Source organism: Balaenoptera ricei, chromosome X (genome assembly GCF_028023285.1).
Source record: "Balaenoptera ricei isolate mBalRic1 chromosome X, mBalRic1.hap2, whole genome shotgun sequence".
Classification (NCBI taxonomy): Eukaryota; Metazoa; Chordata; class Mammalia; order Artiodactyla; family Balaenopteridae; genus Balaenoptera; species Balaenoptera ricei.
In genome coordinates, this window is record NC_082660.1 from 7,722,802 (window position 1) to 7,748,810 (window position 26,009).

Sequence of the window (26,009 nt, forward strand, 5' to 3'; positions counted from 1 at the left end):
TTGCCTTTGGTCAGTGGTTAACATTTAACTCCTTCACTTATGACCACTGGTAGATGAAACTTACAAATACATTTTAGATACATTTAAGCTGTAATGTACAGAAACTGAAAGTTGTGAGGGGGGAACATTTGTCAGGGAATGAGAACATAGGTGCTCTCCGGTTGTTGTGGCAGAGCGACATTCCATTGTCATCACCTCATTAAACATACAGCTTGGAAGAAGATGCTTGTTTTACCTGTTTTGTAACTGTCAATATCTGTTTTTGCTGGTATTTAAAGTTGCACTGTGAGATAGTAATGCTTTTAACTGTGAGTGTACTGATATTGTTACTGATGATTATTTAGGCAAAGCCAGTGAGTTAGTTTTCCAACCAAATAGTTGGTGCAAAAGCAGTCAATTAGATAATAATCTTGTATTGAAACTGAATTCTAGAGTCGATTCAGCAAACTTACATGAAATTGACCTCACTTTCAAATTTGCTTTCATAATTTTATTTTGCAGGATAACAAAGCCATTGACCTTTGCCGATTGTGTTGGGGATGAACTTCCTTTAGGATGGGAAACTGTATATGATAAACAAATTGGAATTTATTACATGGACCACATAAATAGTAAGTAGAGTGCCACACTTGAGTTGTTACATATGAATGACTTTTCATATTGATCCCAGGGATGCTAGGAACTCTTTTTGTAGAGTGAAACAATTGTTACTCTCCAATGCGGCATTAAACTGGGTTTTTATAAATGTCATCGGCAGTGTTCATTAGCTGAGTTCTTCAAAAAGTGAAGCAGTTGTGTAGCTACCTGGCTTGTGTGTTGCTCAGGCCTGCATGGAATATGTGGAATGCAGAGTTTGAATACCTAATAGAAGGAATAAATTTCCCAGGCAGTTTCAGTAATAGAAATCTCTCTCAAAATGGGAAGGGTGTTTCTTGCAGAGTGAAGTTTGCAAGTTCTTGGAACAATAAATGCCCAAGTGGTTACCTTAACTTCATTTTGTCTTATCGCTTTGATTTTAACTTTAATATACCAAACCTTTTGGAGCTTTGTGAAGGGAGAAAATGATGTAAAGACCACAGCTAAAATAATGGGTCCTTGACCATGCCAGCCTTCTTGGTAGAATTGTTGGGAGCAGTGGTTCTCATCTGGGGCCGGTTTTGCCTCCCAGGGACACATGGTCGTGTCTGGGGCATTTTTCATGGTCACGCCTGGGAGAGGTGCTCCCGGCATCTGGTGGGTGGCGGCCAGGGACGCCGCTCACCCTCGTGCCGCGCCCAGGATGGCCCCCCGACGAGGCTGAGCCACCTGGAGTGTCAGTGGTGCCGAGCTGACGCACTGCTTCACGTGCAGCATTTGGCTCCAGGCCTTCTCTGCCCCGCGCTCCTTGCTTTCTGCCGCCTCCTCAGCCTTCCTCCATCGAGGACCAGCTGGGGACCCATTTCTCTCTCAGATTCACATTCCTTCACTCCCCCCTTTTCGTTCTAGCTGCCTAGTGTTTCTGTCATTGTCATTACTGCTGGGGATACGAAGTTCCCCTTGGTGTGCTTTCTGTCCTTCAGTTTGTTGAGTGCGGGGGAGGCCGGGGGCGGGGTGCCCAGCATGTGAGTGACGAAGCTCCTTCCACGCTCAGTCCCACGGCTCCTCCTGTCCCCTTAGTGTGATCGACCCGGGCTGGTATCCCTAGGGCTGATTCCTGCATTGTCACTTGCCAGCCGGCCTCCGGAGTTCAGCATTTGGAACCCTGAATGGCGAGGCGTCCTGGCTGGGTCCTGGGGCAGGGGAGTTTCCGATCCGTACACTCAGCCTTCACGTGACTGCGGCTCTTACCCAGGGATTGGGCAGGGGGGTGAGTGCCGCCCTGGCCCTGCTGCCCTCCCCGGCGGTTATACCAGTGGCAGGAGGGCTTCCGGGTGTGTCCACCGCCCTCCCTCTGGCCTGGCTGGCCCGGTGCCCCTGGGCTGCGTGCGGCCGGGCTGTCTGGCCTTCTGGGCCACCTTCCCCGTGCTGTGGGCCTCTCTGGGCCCGGGCGGCAGCGCTGAACGGCACAGGCATCCGCCTCACACAACCTTTTTGGAAGCCGCCTGCCTGCCGCCGAGGCCCAGGACTGACCCGTTCTGGCTCGTCTCTCGTAAACCCCGCTTGCTCCTCCCTCTGTGTCCCCTTCTTTGCCGCTGGTGTGCCTTGCTCTCCTGCTGGCTGAGTCACAGCAAGTGTCACAGAGCACCTCTGTGTGCTGGCCACTCTTGAGGCCCTGGGGACACAGGAAAGTGAGACCCAGGCTCCACCCTAAGGATTCGACATGACACGCTAGACTTGGCCATGAACCCGAAAACCGAATAATCACCACGGACTTTCTTCCGGCCACCTTGAGCATAACGGATGACCCAGCACCGTGGGGGATGTGGCTGAAGACATCAGCTCCAGGGTCATACCACCTCCTGCCTCTGAGACCTTCAGGGAACCCAACTCTTTTTTTTTTTCCCCAGGAACAAAAAAGATTATTATTGTAACAATTTGTACATGGGCCAGAGACCCCATTCCAGAAAACTTGCTCCTGAGAATCTAACTCTTGATAGCACAGCTTTAAAGCTCTCTAAGGGCACAGAACCTGAGGAGTCAAATATTAAGTTGGAACTGTGCAGATTGACGGTGAGGTGAGGGACCAGAGGGGCCCTGCGTGGATCACCTTCAAGGTTCCCAAGACTCTCGGGTGCACTGGACAGAGTGCGAACGATGCCTGTCGGCTGGGGCGAGTCTCGTGGCTGAGTCAACGTCAGAGACATCCGGGCACTTATAACAGCTGTCACTCTGCCCGCGCCCCCTCAGCCCACTGAATCTGGACTCCCGGGCTAGGCCAGGACCCCGATTTTTGTTGTCTTTGTTTCTTATTTCCCCATGGGAGCTTTTAAGGCCCAGAGAGGCTTTCTAGGAGGGGCCCTGGGGTAGCAGTGTGAAGCGGGGTAGGGGATGTTGCTGGGAGGGGGTTTAAAAAGGAAGGACTTACTTGAAACATCCTAGCAGGTGCTCTTGTGTGTATGGGGCAAAGATGACCTAAAATTTACATTTTTAACCATTTTGATGCACAGAACCATTGAGATGCACAGAACGTAAAACTCACCGTTTAAAAGTGTGCAGTTCAGTGGCATTTGGTGCATTCACAGTGTTGTCCAGCTACCACTTTTATCTAGTTCCAGAACATTTCATCACGCCAAGGTACAACCTTGTGCTTTAAAAAAGGCCACGTGTTAGAGAATCGGAGGCAGAGTTGGGAAGGTCACTTTGGTGAGCGCACGGAGGATGGCTTTTGGTGGGACGAGGCAGGCAGCCTGCGTGTTTTTGGAGAGAGATCGTGAGGGTCTGATTGAACTAAGGGGAGAAGGAGAGAAGGCGTACGTCAGCCACTATTATACGCAGGGGCAGGAATTGCCAGTTCTGGATGACCCATGGAATATTCTGCGTGGGGAAAGGAGCAGGAGTTCTCTGAGGGCGAGTCCCAGGTTGGCTCAGTGGGTAGATCCAGATGAAGGCGCTTACTCCGAGGGGCAGGCGGGAGAAGCAGGCGCTCGTCAGCGTGGCTTCCTTTGGTTTGCTTTGGTTTGTGTAGTGAAAGGGCGCTGTGTGAGAGTGAGTTCTGCTTTGGACGAATGACTCAGAATTACTTTGCGTCCGTCCAGGTGGAGGTGCCTCTAGGAGGGAGGAGGAGAGACAGGATGGGCGCTCAGGGGAGAGGTTGGAGCCGGAGGTGGGCGTGAGCCCCTACGGGAGCTGGTAGAGTGAGAGAGCCAGAGCGGAAAACGGGGGATTTCTGGGAAGTCCACGAAGAATGCAGAAGGACGCCGTCTGGCGTGGGAGGTGGGAGAAGGGGAGCGAGCCAGTCACGGGGACAGCAGAGCCCACAGCAGCCCGGCGTGAAGAAGGCAGGGAGAGGAAGGTTGGACATGTGTCTTAGTTGGACAGGGATGAGCTCCTTTGGGTTCATGTCCACCAACCTTTACTTAGAGTGTGAAAAGTTGCCTGGTACCGTCTTCCCCTCCATGGAGCTATTGCATGTCTACAGAGCTTTCTTCTCGTCCCAAGCGTGGGTGTGTAAATAGGAGGTGATCCACATTCTGGGAGGTTCGTTATATAGACGCTTCCATACTGTATCTCCTGGTAGTTAATTAGTTTTCTTATCGACGAGTCACCTAACTGCATGATTATTGGTCAACGTAAAGATTTTACTTTGAAGTCCCCTATGTTCTTACCCTTCCAATTTCAGAGCTTACCCAGATTGAGGATCCCAGAGAACAGTGGCGGCGGGAGCAGGAACGGATGCTGAAGGAGTATTTAATTGTAGCCCAGGAGGCCCTCAATGCCAAGAAAGAAATCTACCAGATTAAGCAGCAGCGTTTCGAGCTGGCCCAGGAGGAATACCAGCAGCTGCACAAGATGTGCGAGGACGACGGCCGCTCGTACACCAGCTGTGAGTTGACTGTCCCCCGCGGTTAACACGCGTGGCTTCCAAAGCCGTCTCTCTGCTAGGCTTTCTGCAGACACTGAGCTTGAGTCGGGCAAGACAGCTTCCTAAATTTTCTAATCGCAAACTGTTAGGTAGTCAGCCTTCCATGCTGGGATCCGATGGTCATTCACTACCGCTACTTCAGCAAATGTTGATCAACTGCCCACCTTGTGCCCAGGCACTGCGACACGGGGGAGCCCAAGAAAGGAGAGGCTTCCGTGAGGGTGGGGAAGGGAGAAAATAAACAAGCACGTTTCAGATAGTCACACAGAACAACCTCCTGACTTCTGTTTGTCAGCGTGGAAAAGGGCTTCACCCAGAGATCTCTGCCGTTATTCCTGCTTGTCTGGGGTGATCCCTGGGAAGTCCATACGCTGGTTTTGTTGGTCCTGGATGGAAAGATTCAGGAGCCTCCACACATGTCAAGCCCCTGTCTCTTTGTAGCATACTTTCTTGGGCAAGACACTGAAGGTGGGGGAACTCAGTATAACGCGGGGAATCAGGGGAACTCAGAACTCACTGTCTACCCTTCAAGTGAGATGGGTGCACGCTGACGTCTTGCAAAGGGAACCCCTCCGAGTTTTGGAGCCTGCCACACGTGGCCTCCTGTTTCAGGAGGACTCAGCAGATGCTCAGGAATTGAAGGAATCAGGTGCAGTCGCAGAAGCCAAAGCCTCTGGTTACTGACCCAGTCAGTCACTGCCTGAGCCGGTCCTTTCCCAACAGAGTTGTCACGCTTAACCGCCCACCGCAGGTGCTTGCGGCCACGACTGTCCCGTGTGCCGGTGAGCTTGGGGAGAGCGTATGAAGTTGGTACTGCTAGGTTTTATTGTATAAAAACCTAAGTCTGGTTGAGACATGGAGGGACTTACCTGTGACGTGACTGCCATGTTGTTGCAGGGTATTTGGCTCTGGTGACACAGCTTTGAACGTTAAAGATGTGGTCAAAGCTTTATCCCGTTTTGCAGGTCAGAATGGAGTTGAGGCCAAGGGGCCAAACATCTTTTTCACTGCAGCATACAAGCTGTGAAGAAGAGAGCAGTGGGGGTGGGCTTTGCCCCCTGTAGCAGGAATTGAGATAGCTGTGTCTCCATGTGCCATGAGAGAATGCAGGCTCAGGTATGATGGTATGTTGTTTCCAGGCTGCTTCATCTCTTGTTCTTCAGCTATTGGTATGTACTAGGTTTTTTTCTTGTTTGTTTCTTTTTAACTGTCCATCAGAATGTGATGGGTCAGCTCAGTGCTAGTTTTTAGAAAAGTCTGGTCTCTTCCTAGTTTTCTTTACTTGTAATGTCTTTCTCTGATTTTGGTATCAGGATAATACTGGCCTTACAGAATGAATTGGGACGTGTTCCCTTCTCCCCAGGCTTTGGAAAGTTCGTGTGGGATTGGTATTAATGTTTTCTTAACAGTTTGATAGAATTCACCAGAAAAGCCATCTGGACCTGGAGGTCTTTGTGGGAATGTTTGTAACTACAAATTCAATACCTCTAATAGATACAGGGCTAGTCAGATTTTCCTGTTTCTTCTTGAATCAGTTTTGGTATTTGTGTGCTTCAAGGAATTCGTCTCTTTCATCTAATCCAAAAATCAGTAAGCTTTTCTGTAAAGGATCAGATAGTGTTTTAGGCTCTGTAGGTCATATGATCTTAGATGCAGCTACTCAACCCTGTTGTTAGACTGCAAAAGCAGCCAGAGATGATACCTAAGTGATGTGTGTGGCTTGTTCTGAGAAAAGTATAAAAACAGTAGCAAGTTGGATTTGGCCCACGGGGAATCCGCTGAACGCTGATCCAAGCTGTCAAATTTATGAAGTTCTTCGTAGAATTCCTGCATGATTCTTTCAATGTCTGGACGCTGAGCTGGTGTCCTTTCTCTTATTTGTGATACTAATAATTTGTGTCTTAATCACCACAGCTCAATGTTTATCGATTGTGTGTAGCATTACAGCGAACTGGCTTTTGGTTTTCTTTTTTTTCCCCCTATTTCTTGTCTGTTTTCTACTTTATTGGTTTGTCCTCTTTATTATTTCCTTCTTTCTACTTAGTTTGGCTTTAATTTGTTCTTTTTCTACCTTCCTAAATTGAGAGCTTACACCGTTGATTTCAGGCCTCTCTTTTTTCTCACATAGCCTCTAAAGGTATAAATTCTCCTCTAAGTACTACTTGAACTGCATCCCACAAATTTTGGTATTTTCATTTTCAGTCAGTTCATAATATTTTCTCATTTTCTTTGTGATTTCTCTCTTGACCCATGGGTTTTTTGAAAAGTAAGTTGTTGGGGGAATTCCCTGGTGGTCCAGTGGTTAGGACTCCTCGATTTCACTGCTGAGGGCCCGGGTTCAGTTCCTGGTCGGGGAACTAAGATCCTGCAAGCCGAGTGGCATGGCCAAAAAAAAAAGTAAGTTGTTGGAACTTTTTAAAGGTATCATGTTGTTGATTTCTAATTTAATTCCATTGTGGTCAGAGGCTAGACGTATAAGATTTCGATCTTTTGATATCTATTCAGATGACTTTCATGGCTCAGCATATGGTCTCTTTTAAGTGATCTCATGGACTTGGTGCCTCGAGGTCACACTTGGCTAAAGCTTTGGCTTATAACTGTTTCTGAAAGCATATAGTTAGCGATTCTAAACCTTTCCAAAAGTTACTTGGTAGAAGTAGATTGAACCATATAAAATTGTCATTTTTGTAGCTTAAAAAGGCCCAAATATTGGCAATTTCATATGATTCAACCTAATAGAGTATTTCTTCCCAGTAGCCTGTAGGCACCTCATCTGTTCCATGGTCAGGTTTGGTTAGGTCTCCAAAGAGGCTTTCCAGTCAGTCTTTCTAAGATGGGAGAAGCACATATCAGAAAAACCTGGCAGGAAGTTTCTTGCCAGTCATTGAAAGGACCAATTTCATCAAGAGAAGGTGTGTCTTATGTACTGGTTACTGTACTGGTGCAGCCAGGACTTCAAGTTGCAGTGAGTGTGGGGACTCGGGACTGGAGCCCTTGAGGATGCAAATATAGGAGGACGTAGTTGCAGCCTATCGGATTCTATGCCCAGCCCGAGGGGAGGAGTCCCATAGCAACGTGGAGCCTAGAGGGTAAGGGCATCCAGAACTTATAGTCCCCTGGAGCTGGGACTTCCCTCAGCGTCAGTTTTTGTATTTCCACGGGCTTTTCACTCCATTGACATTTGGGCAAGTAGGGAATTGCACTCAATTTCATTCTTCCTGTGCTCTGTAGAATTTTATTAAGGCCCAGTAAAAAAGAAACACTTGAGATGCTGTCTTTGAAGTCATGTATGAGGAAACCTTGAGTCAAGGAAGGTGATGACTCTGTGGTGTTGACCTGAGATCCTACCATGAGACTCCACTCCCCAACCCGTGAGAGGTCCGTGCATAGACGCGATCTCTGCCTCTACTCGTGCAGGTGGCATTGGAGGCTAGCTTAGGCCGTTTTCATGAAGGGCTGGAGATGCCAGTGGCTCTTGCTGGAGCCTGTCTCCTCAGGGAGAAAGACTACGAATGGAAGCTAGGAACTAATTCAAGCATTTTATCAAGTTGCTGCTATCCCCGGGGTTTTTGATCAAGCTCTTTCAATTTGCCATTTAACCTGAACTTCATCGAGGATCATTCTGTTAGATATGACTCAAATGAACTATTTCTGGCCACAGGCTGAAGTTCAAGACAGTGATCCTGGTGGCTTGTGCTCTAACAGATGTCTCCTACGGAGGTCCGGGCCCACATCAGGAGCTGCTGGTGGCAGGATCCATGGCACACCTGGGCTCCAGTTGGCCACGTGGGTCTGGCACAACCCAGATCGCTCACGTTGTTAGGCATCTAAAGCAGGGCTCCTTGCTCGGGTACTGGCAACAGAGGGAGATTTGGACTTATTTCCCATTACTTCCTTCATTGCCAGTGACTCCGAGTGAAAGGAGCCAACATCGAATGGGCTAGTGTTTTCCTGCATTGTTGTGATTGCAGCATCGTGAAGCATTGTAACATGGTAATGTTATTTTCGGTGTACACACAGAAACAATATTGGGTAGGCTAAGTTACTCCTTGAAGGTTACATCCCTAGTAAACGGTAGACCTTGGATTTGAACCCAGATCTTTTTGTGTAGCTAGCCTTCAGTGCTGTGAAGTATTTCCGAGACATGGAAGAGTCAGCTCAGAAGAACTGATCGTGGCTTTGGAACAGCCTGCCCTCCCATTGTTCAAGTTACCTGGAAATAAGGACCCATTATAAATTGACAAGTTGTCTGGCAATTTTACAACACTTGAAGGGGCACGTGGAAGGCAGAACGCCTTGTGCTTCTTGATTTTCTCGTGGCCCATAGTGGGATCACTAAACTAGTCATTTAGTTTTCAACAGATATTTCCTTAGCGCCTGGTGTTGGGGACACGATTTATCCTGAACGGCTGATTGTAGGGGAAAATGAGGCAATAATTGTAAACAGAGGAATTCACTAGAAAGTCATTTCCAATATGGGAGCAGAAGGGCATGGGGGAGGGCAAGGGGAGGGGAAGTGCTCTCTTCCACACCTTTCACAGAGTTCCCCCTGAGTTATGGAAGTCATCAGAATAAAACTCTGTTCATTGGAGAGGAAAGATTTTGTGTCAGTATTGGGCCATCTGGTGCCTGGGAATATCCAAGCCTTAACTTTTTTGTCTCTGACCAAAACAAAGTCATGCTTTGCTGGATTTGAGCACACACATCCCCATGAGACTAAGACCCCAACTCTGCTTTAGTTCTGTTCGCTTATGAGCTAGCTGCCTGGGGCCCAGTCCTGTCCAATGCTCTGTAGAACCCTGGCATGGAACTCTTCACTACAAAGGACTCAGTCTCTAAGACACACCCAGTACTTTCTCTGCAGCTCCATTTTGTAGAGTTTTCTCCTACTTTCTTCACTGCAATATGTTCTTCTGTTTGCCTTCTCTTTAAACACTGAATACATTCGTTATTTCAGAAACTTTTTTTTCATTGTTCCTGAGAAACTCTGGCCTCCAGATGCGTTCAGATGAAGTATATGACCAGTTGCAGGACCTTTTAGAAGGAATTCTTGCTTGGGGTAAATTATAGTCTGAACCACAGGTCAGCAAATTTTGGCCCGCAGGCTGAATCCTGTCCACTCTGGGTGTTTTGTAAATAAAGTTTTATTGGGACCTAGCGAGGTCCATTCACTTACCCATTGTCTGTAGCAGCTACGGTGGCAGAGTCGAGGAACTGAGACAGAGAGTGTATGGCCCACAGAGCCAGAAATATTTACTATTTGGTCCTTTGCAGAAGAATCTGCACCAGTGGTTCTCAACCCTGGCTGCACTGGAGGAATCTCCCGAAGGGCTTTCGAAAACTCTTCTGTCTGGGCCCCACTGCCACCCCTGGAGATTTGGGTTTAATTGGCCTTGGGTGGGGCCAGACACTTTTTTTTTTAAAGCTCCCCAGGGGATTCCCAGAGTTGAGATCCACCGATTGTGATCCTTTCTTCCAGCAGCAGGAGTATGACTTTGTTTGTTACCCTGGCTCCTGGGAGCTCCCAGAAGCCTACAGCCAAAGTCTCTTCGGGTGCCTGGGAAAGAGTCAGCCTTATCTCCGGTGAGAAAGCGCTGACCCGCCCTGCATTCCTGGCTCGGGCTGGCTCCGGCGGTGGGGAAGCTTGACCTTATCAGTCCTCTGTCCGGCCGAATTCTTTCTGAGGCTCCAGGCCCATCCCACAAAGACTATCTTCCCTTGTTTCCCTGGTGAAGGTTTCTCATCTCCTGCCTAGCTGAGGATAAGGGCCACAGTCCATCCATTCAGCCCTTCGTTTTCCTGCACACAGGCATGTTGGAGCAGGCAGGAAAAAAATGGCTCACGCAGCATCTTCCCAGGTATTAGTTGGCAGGACTCAATCTCGAAGGTTGTCGCAGAGCACATGTGTTTACCAGATCTCCTCGTCTGCCCTAGAGAGGGACTTCTTGGTTTGCATTTGGTGGGCTCTTGTGTTACTTCTGTAGGTTACCTCTCAGTGGGCTAGTTAGATTTTTTTGTTTCTTTGCTTCTGGTGCCTTTAAAAAAGAGGTCATGCCCTCTTTAGTTGGCCTCGGTTGTTTACAGGCATGCCTTGGTCGGCTCTGGTAATTAGTACCTGTCAGCACGGAACTGTCCAGGCTTGCTGTCCTCTGTGCCGGAGTCCTCCTGCACTCCCTCGAGCAGCTCCGTGCGGTGCCGACGCCTGGAAGGCGCACACCTGGTCCCAAGGAGCCGTCTGCCTGCCCAGAGGATGCCTTTGGAGAAGGACTACCCTCTTTTAAAGCATGTCATCCGCCTGGGGCGATCTTGGGTTCTCACGGTCCAGAGGAGGCCTGTGTGTAAGAGGAGACGGAGACAGGGACAGACATGGACACATTTCCCCCTTTTAATAACCCATAAAATCGAAATCCAAAGTAATTACTGGGGTCTGCAGCATTTTGAGTGCTAAATAACACAGATTGAGTTCTCCTGTTGTGCACCGGGGAGCCGGAGGGCCATTTCTTCTTAAGTTGGAAAAGCTAATCTGACCCACAGGAGCCCAAGTTCTAGACAGAAGTCCCTCTTTGACTGATGGCACAATGTAGGTCAAGTCACTACACACTCAGCCTTCATTTATAAAGTGGGGAAACATAATCGTCATCTCTCACAAAGATTTTATGAGGATAGATGAAATAAATGTGACAGTTACCCTATAATAGCAAGGTATAGTAATTTACATTGGTGAGGTCCAGTTAAGCTATGACCTTCTTATTATATCATCCAAAGCAATGCTGTATGCCTGAGCGGCCTCCTTAAGCTGTTTAATAGCTCTGCCCACTCAAACTCTTCAAGTGAGAAGAAAGCTTCAGAGGTGAAAGTCTCGTATTTATCCTAAACCTTGAGATTGGAGACGTGTCTTAACAGAGGAAGATGTTTCTTTTTCTAAGTGTTGTGGTGTACGTGCCATTAAAAATGGGGTCCAGAGTCTTGAGCTTTTCCTTGGACTCCACAAATGGGTTCCATTAGACTTACTGGCAGACATCAGGAACTGAGAATTTGTCTTTATAAATTGAATTATGTCATTAGAAGTTCTGCCAGTGTTTATCACTCTCCTTAGCATTTGAAGATAAAATGTACTCACCATCTTAGGTACTTGAGTTGCCTTTTCCCTCATCCCAGTCCTGGAATTTTATAGCTTTAGAGACCGTGGCAAAGGTAACATGAATGGTATCAATAAGTAAAACCTTTTACCATTTAGGATGTTTTCAGCTATAAGTAGCAGAGAAGACTAACTCCCCTCGGCCTGGACAATAAGGCTGTCATTGTCACTAGCAGCGTCCTCCAGGGGGTGGTGGGCCTCCCCATTGGTGGACTGGGCAGCTCAGTGATGTCGTGGTTTATCGGGATCCCCCTCCAGGACTGGTCCAGGCTGAGTGTCCTGGGGGAGCGGCGGGTGCCCAAGTGCCTCAGGGCTCTGTTAGTTACGCAGGAGAACTGGGGGCGGGTTGCCATGTATCTGTCCATCTGTACCCACTACACCTCCAGCGTGCACTTCAAGGCTCTTTGCTCATTTTCCCTATGAAACTGCACAGACAGAAAGTTTTGGCAACGATTTCAGATCATTGTTACTGATGTTTAACGTTGCAGTTAACTTCCCTGGACTTTGGTGGTGGGGTTACATTCTACCCGGAATGGGAAAGATCCCAGGTGGTAACTGTTGGCATTGTCTTCCTCAGCTGCAAGGTGACAAGTGGCCCCACGTGGAAGGAGTCAGCAAGCCCTAGGCTTATTTGCATGTTGTCTGGGCCCCAGTGGAAGCCCCTTAAGCTCAGGCTTGGGAAACTTAAGTCCCAGGAGTTTAATGTGGAGATTTTATAAGTTATTTCAACTTCTGCCTCTTAAGGGCGTTGTTTGAGGTGTTGCTTTCATTACTGGTCTTAAATAAGACCAAAGAGTCAGGCAAGATGGAGGTTCTAGGATTTGGAAATAAACATTCTTCGTCTTAGAAAGAATTCTATTTAAAAAACATTTTACTCTGTGTTTTTGAGAGATTAGAATTCTAAATATAAGAACATTTGAGATAAATTTGGCAAACAGCTCCTCCAGATATTTATTTCCAGTAGATTCTAGTAATTTGAAATTCTGACTGGGGCTTAGAATAGTAGATTTTCCATAGAACTGTATTTTTTTAAAAACAGGAGATATCTGAACAGCTCAAATTAAGTTGGGATGTGGTTCTATTTGAGGATATTAAATGCTCTTGCTGTTTAAACCACTTGATGGCTTTCTAAAATAAATTTATTTATTTATTTTTGGCTGCGTTGGGTCTTCATTGCTGCACGCGGGCTTTCTCTAGTTGCAGCGAGCAGGGGCTACTCTTCGTTACGGTGTGTGGGCTTCTCATTGCGGTGGCTTCTCTTGCTGCGGAGCATGGGCTCTAGGCGCGCGGGCTTCAGTAGTTGTGGCACGTGGGCTCAGTAGTTGTGGCTCGCGGGCTCTAGAGCGCAGGCTCAGTAGTTGTGGTGAAAGGGCTTAGTTGCTCCGAAGCATGTGGGATCTTCTCGGACCAGGGCTCGAACCCGTGTCCCCTGCCTTGGCAGGCGGATTCTTAACCACTGTGCCACCAGGGAAGCCCCACTTGATGGCTTTGAGCCAACTTCTCCAATATGAAATCAGGAGATGATTATAAACTAGTTTCGAGGTGTTGACATGTAAGTTACCTGTATGACAGCCTTTGGTACCCAGATCAAAGGAGTAAAAGAATGGATGCTGGCCCTGCTGATGGGTCTTCTGAGCAGGTGAAACTAATGAAAATGACCCGGAGGCAGATTACACCAGTGTGGGGTGACTCTCAGATGAAGAAAGAGGAGCCTCCACAACTCAGGAAGGGACGGGAACCAAGTCACTGCAGCTCCAAGGCCTAAGAGAAAGGAGACAGAAGCATCAAGAAAAAGGGATGCAGAGAGGTGGATGGGGTGATAGAAATTAGACATGGCGGAAATGGGAAGGAAATCCAAAAAAAAGGGGATATATGTATATGTATAGCTGATTCATTTTGCTGTACAGTAGAAACTAACACAACATTGTAAATCAACTATACTCCAATAAAAATTAATTTAAAAAAATAAAGAAAAAGAAAGAAAAAAAAGAGAGAAAGAAACAGCCGCGAGCTGCCCCAGTCGCTGAGACAGTGGAGAGGGCTTGGCTGACTGTGCTTAGCACACGGCTGGATGGCTGAGCGCACCTCATTCACCCCCAGGTATTAGCCGTCTGTGATCACGATGCTGCGTCTGTCAAAAGGCTTTAAATCATGTGTGCTGCACCGCTGAAGAAAGCATTTATCTATGCGATGTGATTTAGCTGAACATCCCTCAAAAACAAGCTGCTGGGCTTCCCTGGTGGCGCAGTGATTAGGAGTCTGCCTGCCAATGCAGGGGACACGGGTTTGAGCCCTGGTCCGGGAAGATCCCACATGCCGCGGAGCAGCTAAGCCCATGCACCACAACTACTGAGCCTGCGCTCTAGAGCCTGCGAGCCACAACTACTGAAGCCCGCGTGCCTAGAGCCCATGCTCCGCGACAAGAGAAGCCACCGCAATGAGAAGCCCGCGCACCGCAACGAAGAGTAGCCCCCACTTGCCGCAACAAGAGAAAGCCCACGCGCAGCAACGAAGACCCAACACAGCCAAAAATAAATAAATAAAATAAATAAATTTTAAAAAAACAAAAAACAAAAAAACCAAGCTGCTTAGAATAACAGCGTGGGTGCTTTGCTTCAGCTTTTGGGGAACCAACAACGTGGAAGAATAGCTTTTCCTCAAGCCTGCCAGATACTGATACGTGACTAGAAAGTTGTCTTTTTCATTTTACAAATCTGTGGGTTTTTTTTTCTTTCTTATGTCAAAAATCGTTCATGTGGAGACTAGAGATATGAAGAGAGTGAATATAAAATCTTTTGCAATGAAACCATTGAGAATAGCAGTCAACTTTTGGGTTCTTTTCTTCCAGTGACTTCCATGGGTGCGTGCATTTTAAAAGGAAGTAAAAATGGGTTCATACTGTATGTACTGTTTACATAGAATAGTTTTCTGTACCATAACCGTACCCCTCCCCCCGTGTATATATGGTTTTTAACCCTAGTAGTTTTGCAGTTGAAGTAAACAGAGTTTTGATTTACCTATAGCCATATATTTTATTATGTGGAATCACGCAGAAGGGCCTCATGCAAAAATCAAACATCAAGATTCAAGGTTGTAAAATGTTAATTCTTCAGGAGCCAGCGCCAACTTGGAAGTCTGAGACTGAGAATTAACTACTTAATATGGTGAATCAGAAGTTCGTATCTATGTGTATTTATTTACTTTAAAGGATCCATTATAAAATAAAATATTTTCCTTCTGTTTAGCCTTCTTTGGATATTCAACAAATACAAAGTACGACCCATACCAAATTAAAGCAGAAATAGCAAGTCGTCGGGATAGGGTGAGTAAAACGAATATTTTCACAACTAGAAGCCCCGTATGTCTTTTTATGTAACATCACTTATCATGGTTCATTTTATGGTGGCCAGTGTGTATAACACCCATATTTTAGTAAGATTTTCCATTTCATGAATTATTACCACATTTGGTTTTACTTTCCACTTTTTTTTTCCGATAGGAAGGGAAAAGTTTCATTTTAAAGCCTCAGCCCATCTAACAAAAAATCACCTGTATCCCTCAGTGTGTTTCATGGGGCTAGATTCACCCCCCGTTTGGATAGATTTGGTGACATCGGGGCCCGACCTCAGAGGGCCGCTTCCCTGTATTAGTGGGCTGCCAGCCCTGTCCCTCAGCAGCTTTAGCATCTGCTGTTCTTCCCTGGTGGCTGTATTCCCAGAGAAATCTTGCCTACGATGGCGTTTGACCAGAAGGTGCCGGTGCTCCTTGCCAGTGGTGCCGGGTTCTTTGTGTGCCACCACGTTCCATCCCTTCAGCCCCTTGTCTTGGGTGTCTGGGAGGGGGGACGGGGGACATCTTAGAGGCCAAGCCTCCCGTCCTGGTGTCTCAGTCCCTAAACCAGAGTGTCTCTTTTAGTGCCCTGGTTCTCACATTCTAGTACACCAACGAAAAACACCTGGGGCATCAGTTCAAAGTGTGAGCTCCGGACACCCCCTGCCTCGCCCCCACCGAGTTTTAACAAGGCCTGGAGTGGGTCCTAGCACCTGTTTAAATAAGCACTGCAGACGACTGACTTCCAGGTAGTGGGGAGCCATGCTTTGAGCAACAGGGTTTCCTAGGTGGGATCTGTGGGTAGTAAGCAGAAGAGAGGATGAAAAAAGGATGACAAAGTTTGCTCATTGCAATGTGTAAATCAATACCTTGAAAAAGAAAATCATTGCTGGTTCCAGGGCTCCACGTGGTAGAAAGCTGTTTGTGACCCGGGCCTTGTGGGTCTAAGCGAGCCGGCCCCTCTGCCAGGGCTGTTTGATATGCCTGGGCTGTTTGATATGCCAGGGATGGAAGGCCATGGAGAGAATGGGTGACCCCGTGAATTGCAAGCTAGTCAGAAACTTAGATGACAGTGCTAACAACTGTAGAAATCATTTTTCACAGCTTCTTTATGTGGAAAAAAAAATGTAATTTGTCTTTAGCTTTCCAGATTAAAGCGAGAGCTGACCCAGATGAAGCAAGAACTGCAGTACAAAGAAAAGGGGGTGGAGACCCTGCAAGAGTGAGTGGCCTGCAGTGACAGAGGGAGAGTTTCCCTGCGATTTCCTGTTTGGTGCCGGGACATGCGTCCTAAAAGCTTCTTGGGTGTTCACTTTTATGCTTTTATTTATGCTTATTATTTGCCAATCCTAAGGATCAGATCTCTCTTTTCCCTGAAGATACTTTGTTCTTGTTTCCTTGGGAAATAAGACCTTTATTTTATATTTACGCACATTCTTGATAGCTGTGCTGTCTGAAACACACATGGCTATTTACATTTGAATTCCTGTTTCGTTAGTTTTAGTCTCTTAAATTTTTTAATTCTAAAATTTAAATTAATTGAAGTTAAATAAAATTAAAATTTGAGTCCCCAGTCTCAGTAGCCACATCTGAAATGCTCAGTAGTCACATGTGACTAGTGCAGGTTTTCTCCACCTCAGTGCTCGTGACATTTTGGACCAGATAACTGTTTGTGGTGGAGCTGTCCTGTGCACCAGAGGTTGTTTAGCAGCACCCCTGGCCTTGACCCCCTAGATGCCGGTAGCACCCTCTCACCCAGTTGTGACAGCCAAAAATGTCTCCAGATATTGCCAAGTGTTTCCTGGAGGGCACGTTTGTCCCAGGTTGAGGACCACTGGGCTAGTGGCCACTGCATTGGGCAGCACAGATAACATTTCCATCCTCACAGTACGTTCCGTTAGGCAGCCTGATCTATGGGTCTTCCTCCTATAAAATTGACATCTTTACAATTAGAACTTTATCCCTACTAAGAGTTTGGGGATGAAGTTCTTATCATTTGTGAGTTATATGAAGTGAGCAAATTCAATGAACAGAAGTTATTTTATAAATGGTGATATTGGTGGTCTGAAAGAATTAATTTTCCTAAGGAAGGGCATTGTATGCTTGTTGGTCCAAAGTATATTCCCTTTTGATTCAGAGCCTGGTTTCACTTGCTGAACTTGGGCTTGTGCTTCATACCTTCTGTGTTGACTCTTCTCATGTGTCAGTGGGGACTGTCGTAGCTCGGTTGCTCTGACAAAATACTGTAGACTGAGTGACTTAAAGAGCAGACATTTACTTCTCACAGTTCTGGAGGCTGGAAGTCCAAGGTCACGGCGCTGGCAAATTCATTATCAGATGACTGCCTTTTTGCTGTGTCTTGACATGGTGCTGTTTTTGGGTGGGGGGCTCTGGTCTCTGGTGTCTCTTCTGTTTCTTTAAGGACACTAATCCCTTCATGAGGCCCCACCCTCATGACCTCGTCTAAATCTAATCACCCCCAAAGGCCCCATTTCCAAATACCATCCTATTGGGGGTTAGGGCTCACCATATGAAGTTTGGGGGACATGAACATTCAGTCCATAGCAGTGATCATTGGGCTAAATTGTCCGAGGGCAGCACCAGTGCCTGCTACATAGTCAGCCTTCAGCAAATGGCAGGAATCCGAGTGGCTACGATTTCTCGGTAAATGTGGGCAGCGTGCCACTCTCTCTCATCCTGTGTGCAGACACAATGACAGTGTGTCAAATGTGATTGCAGTATTACTCTTTATAGGGAGGTAACACAGAATGTATTTGACAGAGGTAATGATCCCACCTCATATAAAGGGTAATTAACGGGCACGTCAAACCCTGTTGTTTAACACGAGGTTGAGATTCACTTTGTTAATCACCCAGGATTAGTTTGGTTGACGATTCGTTTGTCCTCTTTTTATTAAGGACATATTATAGACACCAAGGGAGACACAATAGAAAGGTGAGCTGGGTCTTGCCTGGAGGAGCTTGGCTTTTCTGGCCCTGAGACACTGCCATGCCCCCTGCAGGTCCCCCATGCGGCAGGGTTTGGTAAGCTGTCCATGTGCTTAGCATGAGCTGCAGGCTTTTAACCTTACAGTCAGCTTTTTGCTTTCTCTACCACTACCTGTAGCAGCATGTGTGTGTGTGCACATGTGCGTGCATTCTCTGGTGATTTGGATCTACAATGGGAGTTCCTTTAATTATCCCTAGTCAGTACAGCTTTTTTTTTCTTTTTCTTTTTGCATGACAGAGAGTCTTTACTCTTAAATGATTTTCAGTACACCAAGTAGTAACGTGTAACAAGTTCTTGAATTCCATCATCTAGTAATCTTTTAAATTTATTTTTTATTGACGTATAATTGATTTACAATGTTGTGTTAATGACTGCTGTGCAGCAAAGTGACTCAGTTATACACATATATACATTCTTTTTCAGATTCTTTTCCATTATGGTTTATCACAGGATATTGAATATAGTTCCCTGTGCTATATAGTAGGGCTATCATCTAGTAATTTTGATTAAGAGAAACTAAAAGCAGCCCAAACAATGATACTAGTATCCATTATTCTAACTGTTAGCCGGAAAGGACTATTTTAAGGCTGGCTGCTGCGTCACATAGGTTACAAATAACTATTTACTACTTTTTCATAGATAAAGCCCCTGACCTTCAAGAAAGATTTAGGGGAAAATAATTCATCTCTTTCTTTCTTAAGAAATTTTTTTTTTAACTACATCTAAGAAAGAAAAAGTCAGTATTGATACATATGCTGCTTGAGCGAAAAGGCATAGGAAAGAAGACAATGTATACCCATTAAATTTCCAAGAAATATGAGGTAAAAAGATAAAATCTTGGGACTTCCCTGGTGGCGCACTGGTTAAGAATCCACCTGCCAATGCAGGGGACACGGGTTCGAACCCTGGTCCGGGAAGATCCCACATGCCGCGGAGCAACTAAGCCCGTGCGCCACAACTACTGAGCCTGTGCTCTAGAGCCCGTGAGCCACAACTACTGAAGCCTGTGCGCCTAGAGCCCGTGCTCTGCAACAAGAGAAGCCACCTCAATGAGAAGCCTGCGCACCGCAATGAAGAGTAGCCCCCGCTCACCACAACTAGAGAAAGCCTGCACACAACAATGAAGACCCAACACAGCCAAAAATAAATACATAAATAAATAAATTTTAAAAAAAAGATAAAAATCTTTGGATAAGCTCTAAGTTTGTACAAAGAAGCTAGATTTGCTGTTCTGCAAAAAGTGAAGGGACCTACTATATAACATACAGAAATAATTTAATGACTTTTCGCAAGACTATAACTCAAGCCTTGCTAAAGCTTCATATTCCATGAAGGGATCGAAAATGCCAATCCATGCAACAACAGGCGGGTTTTTTTCTTCCTTTATCCGTTTTTGTGGTAGTTTTTGTGGATTTCTGGCTGGATGTCGCAGACAAAGGCCAAGAGGTTATCCAGGACTTCATCCCTGTTCTGCCGGAAGTAGGTCTGGAGGATGGTCATCTTCTCCTGGGGGTCCTCCACTTCAGTGCTGCAACTGCCATGGGATCCCAGAGCCGCGGCCTCCTTGGCCTTGAACTCCTTCTCCCTCTGCAGGCGGTACCGTTCAGTTTCAGCCGGGCTGCTGCTCTGGCCTGCTTCAGCCTCCAGTTCTTTTGCTTGTGGTCCTCGGCCACCTCCTTGGCGGCCCGCTTCTCGGCCTGGAGCAGCTGCTGGATGCCCTGCGACCGACTGGCCGTGATGGCGGCGATTCCAAGGCGGCAGAGAGCGGCCTAAATCGGCTCGACCGTCCCCTCGGGTCAGTTGACCCAGCCGCCCAAGCAGTACAGCTTTTTAAAAAAGTTTTGCTTAAACAAATCAAGCTGCATTTTCAGTACCGGCTACTGGTTTTGTTGCTCATTTTGTCCATCTGCTGTGGTGCTTCCCGGCGCAGCAATGCCCGTTCTGTGATTTTACGCCACACAGCCCTGCCCGCCTCCAGATGCTGTCATGCCTGCTGGGTGCTTCTCTGTGCGCTGTGGCCGTGCCCTCCTGTGCCACTTCTGCTAAAGGGCTGGGTCAGAAATAAGCAGAAGCAACTCATTTAACTTGGCAGGTCTTCACAAGTTGCTTGGACTGTCCAGTTGAATTGCAGGTTGATTTCCTTCCTTCATTTGGCCACACCGTAGCTTTCTCTCTTCCCCAGGGTGAATCAAGACTTCCCAGTGTCTCTAGATAATACTGACTTTTCATGCTGGGCCTCATGCAGTTAATTTAACTCCCACTCGCTGAAGCTCTGGTGCAGATGATGGGGTTTCAGGGCGGTTCAGGAACACTGAGGTCACGCGGGATCCCCGAGCCTCAGAGGGGATCCCCGGCCGGCACGTTTCCCCACTGGCTCTGGCTTCTGTAGCAGGATTGCTGGGCCCGGTGCCTTTTCCTCTGCTTGGCCTCCATCACTCTGGCCACCTCCATTTCTTTATGTGAAGACCATGGTTATATTGCAATGTCAGCTTAAGACTGAACACTCTCAGAAATCAGAGATGTCAGGGCTCAGGTGACAGAGAAAACCCCTTCCCCTTAGCATTGCTAGGAAGTAAATTCATCTCTTGTAGTCAAGGTCATTTTAAGACTAGGAAAAGGTGGCCTCAGTTTCTCCAGGTTTATTGGACGGGAAGCAGAAGCCGGTCTGGGAAGAGTTATAGCTTTACACCTGCAGCCGGAGCGGAGTATGAGTTGAGCACTTGCAGAGAGAAGGACCAGTGCTGTTTGATCTTCTTTCTGCTTTCCATAGCAAGAATCCTTAGCGATGGTAAACATGCCCCCTGCCAAGGGGACGGTCCTCACTCCCTGCTGGATACCCACCCTCCCCAGTGCAGGCTGAGGGGTGGCCTGAGGGAAAGTTCTGGACCTGGCCTTGGTCCTGGGCGACCCAGCCCAGCTTTCCAGATGGAGCTGCCTCGAGAGGCAGTTTCTGGTTGGTTGCTGTGTTGTCACTGCAAATGGTCGGTCACTCTGTGCTGTGACACGAGCTCACGGGAAGGAGAGGAAACAAGGGTGCTTGTGCCGTGCTTAAAACGCTTTGCCAGTGAAAAGTAGACTGATACCTTCCTCTGAGTTACACAGGCCATGTGTGAGATGAAAACAGCCTCTTTATTTATCTGGTATTGCAGATTGGCTCTTGTGTTTGGATCAAATCATGCAGATAGGTATTATTTATTGAGAAATTTGGAAAACCTCTGGTAAGCATCGATAATGTGATTACCCCACCCCTACTGTAAAATCCTAACTCTGAGCACAGATAATACGTGAGCTGTTACATGTAAATGGGCTTCTCAGATATTATTGCCAACATCGATTTAAGGCAGAGACCCTAGATTTTCCTCCAGAAAATTTTCTGCTGTTCTTGCTTCCCAGAATATCCCATGTATTTTTTTCCAGAGCACCTCACCGAGAGTTTGGCTACTTATAACATTTTAAACTCGACTTGTTTATCTTGGTGAACTTTCCTGGCTAGCAAGGAAATCCATCATTACGCTTGGGTCCAAGTGAGGAAAAAAGAACCTTTTGTATTTTTTTTTAAGTCTGTGCATGTTGTTAATTTTTGTAGATGGGAGCTGGCCGTGAACACATTCTCTGGGTTAATGATAGAATGCGTGTGTGTGTGTATAATGTATATAAACTTTTAATGATGGAAAATGTCAAATATTCACAAAAGTAGAGAGAATGGTATAAGGGAACCTTTCTGTACCCCTCACCCTGCTTCAACAACTAACCACACAATGGCCAGTCTCGTTTTGTCTGTCACACGGCCTCATCGCCCAAGCTCTTACCGCATTATTGAAGCAAATCCCAGAGTCATATTTCATCCATAAATGTCTCTCCTAAAGTGACGGACTCCTTTTGAAAACATAACTATAATACCTGTGCCGCTTAGTAGTAATCTCTTAATGTTGTCCTTTCTCCAGCAAGTGTTCCCATCTCCCTGGTTTGTTTGGGTCCGGGTTCCGACAAGGTCCACACCGTACGTTTGATTAGTGTGTCTCTTAATCTCTACCCTCCTCTCCTTTTTTCTTTTTTCCTCCCTTTCTTCCTGCTGACATCTTATTTGTTGAAGAAGCTACTTTGCTTGTCCCAGAGAATTGCCCTGATACTGGATTTTGCTGCGTGAACGTGCGCGGCGTCATTTAACACGTCCCCTGCTATTTATGTAAACGGGTGTCATTAATCCGAGAGGCTTGATCTGACTCAAGTTCAGTTTCATTTTCTTTTCCCTTTGGTCAGGAGGTGCACACTCTCTGGTTGTGTCTTTTTTTGTGTGGTGTGAAGATCATCAGTGGGGTCTGGCATTGTCAGCCTGACAACAGCCATTTATAATGTTTCCCGTCAGCTTTTCACCTAATGCTGTGCACGTGTAGACACAAGAGGTTTCAGGATAAGTTCTCGAAGGTGGGTTTGCTGGGTCACAGGGTAAAGGCACTGGTCGTATTCTTAGATATTGCCGAGTTCTCCTCGGGAGGGTGGCACCATTTTGCATTCCCACCAGTAGTAGATGCGTGTTCCTGTTCCAACCACGTGGCCAGCAGAATGCGTTGTCACTCACGCTTTTGCATTTCTACCAGTCTTATCGGTGAGAGATAGTGTCTCAGTGTCGTTGTAATTTGCATTTCTTTTGAAGCCCTTTATAAACGTCCTCAGAAAACAGGAGCAACGTTTACAAGTCATGAAAGTCTTCAGAAAAATCAAACTTTTCCAGTGAGAGAGCTACTGGGTATCGCGACCCCAAAGTTTCTGAAGCTTGTTTTGAAAAATTATCTTCATGTAACTCATGGCTAGCACCCAGGGCAAGGGGGGAGGAGCTAGAATGAGGATGTCCGCAGCTTCCGAAATGGGTGATGCCCAAGGACGTGCTGGATGCGCCAGTGGGTGGGGGAGAGCTCCCTCTTTAGTGACGCTAGACCTCCTGGGTGTCTGGAATGTTCCTCCTGTTCGACTGTGAGGTGTCCTGCAACCGGGAAGCTCGTTTAACATCACTTCACCCTGAGTTGCCCACGCTTATGTGCCCCTGGAGCTTCTTCCCGCCGTGCCAGCTGTAACGCCCCCGAGTGCTGACGTGGTGGCTCCTCGTCCTCACAGCAGCCGTGGGGGATCTTGTAAAGTGTCTCCGCTGTGTGGCCCCTGGTGGCTCTCTCACTTAGAGTATGATCCAGACTGCAGATGAGTCGGCCCCCGTCCTCACCTCGTTCCCCCAGTCTCCCCCTCACTCACCTGCGTCACCGCGCGCTGGAACTCGCAGCTCCTTGTGCCTGAACTCTCTCCCCAAGTCTCTCGTGCCTGTCCCCTCCCTTCCATAGTTCTCTGGACGAATGACATCTCGCCAAGGTCCCTGCTCACCACTGTATCTAAAAAGCAGCCCTCTCCCCACCCTCTATCCCCGCACCTGGCTTCGTTTTCCTTGAACCACCAGTTGCTGCCTGACCCGGTGGTTTCTTTGTTGTCGTCTTGTGTCCTCGCCTAGTGTCACGCTGTGCGAGGATGCGGACTTGGCCTGGTTCCCTACTCGGTCCTCGGGGTGCAGACAGCTCCGGGTGCAGGGCAGGGCTTGGCGGGGTGAGGGGACCAGCCCGGGGGCCGTGCGGCACTGCTCCTGGGACACCGGGACCCCCTGGGCCAGGGCCTGGGCTGCGAGCATCGGGGAGGTCACTGCATCGGCCCAGGCGCCTTCTTATTAACTGCCCTCTAGCGTTTCCTTCTCTGCTTCTTACTGTGTTACATTGTGTTTTAAGAAATCCTATTTCTATCACTGCTGTTCAGATCACAGAAAGGGGTGCTCGTTAAACGTGCCAGTACCCGCTTTCCGTGAGGTGTGTTCTTAGCCCCTGGCTCAGCCTCTTTGCTTTGAGCCTTTTAATTGCTTGAGGACATTCTCCCGCTTTGGGATGCTGTGATGAAGTTAAGCCCGTGCGTCTCCTGCAATAAGAGAGAGTGACTGCACTCTGCGGAGCGTCCGATACCACACGAGGCAGCATTAGGTCTCGGAATTAGCATTTTCTGTCCGAGGGGATTTAGTGGTTTCAGAAGAGAACGGGATTGTTCACAGTTAGCGCAGGCTTAGACCAGCAGTATCCCATTACCGTGGCACAGAAGCTACACCCCGTGCTAAAAGGCCAGCGCTCCTCACATAACAGTAAAACATACAGAAATGGGGGCGGAAACAAAAAGAGCGTTGTTCCCGTCATGGGACGGGTCTGGCGTTCCACGCAGGACCGGCTGCCGATAGAAAGCTGCCGGAAGCTTTGTGAGGTTCGTCCAAGGCCCCCTGCCAGCGCTGGTGATGTAAAAGGTAGAGTTGTAACAACACTTCTCATTCTTGGGGGTTGTAATGTTGTGGTATTAACATGGAATATCTTTCGAGGCCTGGCAGCCCTTTTCTTCAAGATGTGGGTTTAAGAATCCATTTGGTTTTACTTTTGTCAGACCAGTTCTGTTGACATCTTTTTTTTTTTTTAACTAATTTATTTTATTTATATCTATTTTTGGCTGCGTTAGGTCTTCGTTGCTGCGTGCGGTCTTTCTCTAGTTGCGGCGAGCGGGGGCTACTCTTGGTTGCGGTGCGTGGGCTTCTCATTGCGGTGGCTTCTCTTGTTGTGGAGCACGACCTCTAGGCGTGCGGGCTCAGTAGTCGTGGCTCGCGGGCTCTAGAGCGCAGGCTCAGGAGTTGTGGCGCACGGGCTTAGTTACTCCGCGGCATGTGGGATCTTCCCGGACCAGGGCTTGAACCCATGTCCCCTGCATTGGCAGGTGGATACTTAATCACTGTGCCACCAGGGAAGCCCTTCTCTTGACATCTTAAGTTGAACAACAATTATGGACACTTGAGGGCAGTAGGAGGGGGAGGTTGATGAGAATCATCTTGAAGATGGCTTCTTAGCGGTGTGCGGTCAGCATTTGAAGCTGTGCCTTCTTTTCTCTCTAACCGTTTCTTTCAAAGGCAGCCAGTAAAGAGCACCAGTTTACTTTGGGACAACATCTGACTGGCTATGTGGGTGGCCCTCAGATTTGACACAGTGTGAGTTTGGAGGCCTTGACCCTGAATGTCCTGCTAGCCCGGCAACAGAAGCGGATGAGTGTGGTGTGAGGGGCCTCAGTGTGAAGCTCACTGTGCCTCTTGCTGGCTGTGTGACCTTGAGCAAGTCACTTAACCTTCCTGAAGCTGCTGCAAAATGTTGAGGGGTGAAAAGTAAAGGCTGTGTGGTCTGTGTCCTGGGGTTTTTTTTTTACACTGGGTCTTAGTCCATTCAGGCTGCTATAACAAAGTGCCATAGACCGGCTGGCTTATAAACAACAAAAATTCATTTCTCATAGTTCTGGAGACTGGAAGTCCAAGATCAGGGTGCCAGCATGGTCAGGTTCTGTGTCTGGTGAGAGCCAGCTTCCCAGTTCACGAATGGCCATCTTCTTGCCATGTCCTCACATGGCGGAAGGGGCAGGGGAGCTCCCTGGGGCCTCTTTCATAAGGGCACTGATCCCATTCATGAGGGCTTCTCCCTCATGACCTGATCACCTCCCAAGGGCCCCGCCTCCTGATCCCGTCACCCTGGGCATTAGGATTCCAGCACGTGGGTGCTGGGAGGACAGAAGCATGCACATCACGTCGCACTGCGTAATAACTTGTGTTCTTACTAATGCCACCTTTTGTTGAGCCCTTGTCAACTTTCCGTCATCTTACTTGAGATGTATAAGCACTGTTTTGAGCTCTTAATTAAAATTAAAAAAAGGAAAAGCTCTTTGGCAGTCACAGATGTTATGATTTTCTTCATGTAATGGAATATATTGATATTTCAGGAAGTACCAAATCATTGAGTATATCCTCTGAATTTGACCAAAGTTTTAGAGGGGATTTGGAAAAAGGGAGAAAACTCTCAAATAAGTGAATTTTGCAGATGCAATGGAAGAGGGTTCCTGTCCTTTGAAGTTTTTGTTACATGATGAAGCTTATGGACCCTATCTTGGCCACTCTGAGCAGGAGTGCACCCAGGGGGTAGCAAGGGCCAT

General features: G+C 47.5%; 1 protein-coding gene and 1 pseudogene across 2 annotated transcripts in view; one reads left to right on the top strand and one right to left on the bottom strand.

The window, feature by feature from the left end:
* Positions 1-26,009, top strand: part of WWC3 (WWC family member 3) — a 131,402-nt gene that overhangs the window by 44,254 nt on the left and 61,139 nt on the right. Inside the window, exons 2-5 of one of the 2 annotated variants that reach the window (XM_059911684.1) lie at positions 502-611; positions 4,259-4,462; positions 14,885-14,961; positions 16,112-16,191. In XM_059911684.1, the coding sequence (XP_059767667.1) occupies positions 502-611; positions 4,259-4,462; positions 14,885-14,961; positions 16,112-16,191 (471 nt within the window). Of the gene's footprint in view, positions 1-501; positions 612-4,258; positions 4,463-14,884; positions 14,962-16,111; positions 16,192-26,009 lie in introns of those variants that run through there. The other variant, XM_059911685.1, reaches the window with a different exon arrangement.
* On the bottom strand, positions 19,362-23,646 carry LOC132357846 (V-type proton ATPase subunit G 1-like; annotated as a pseudogene).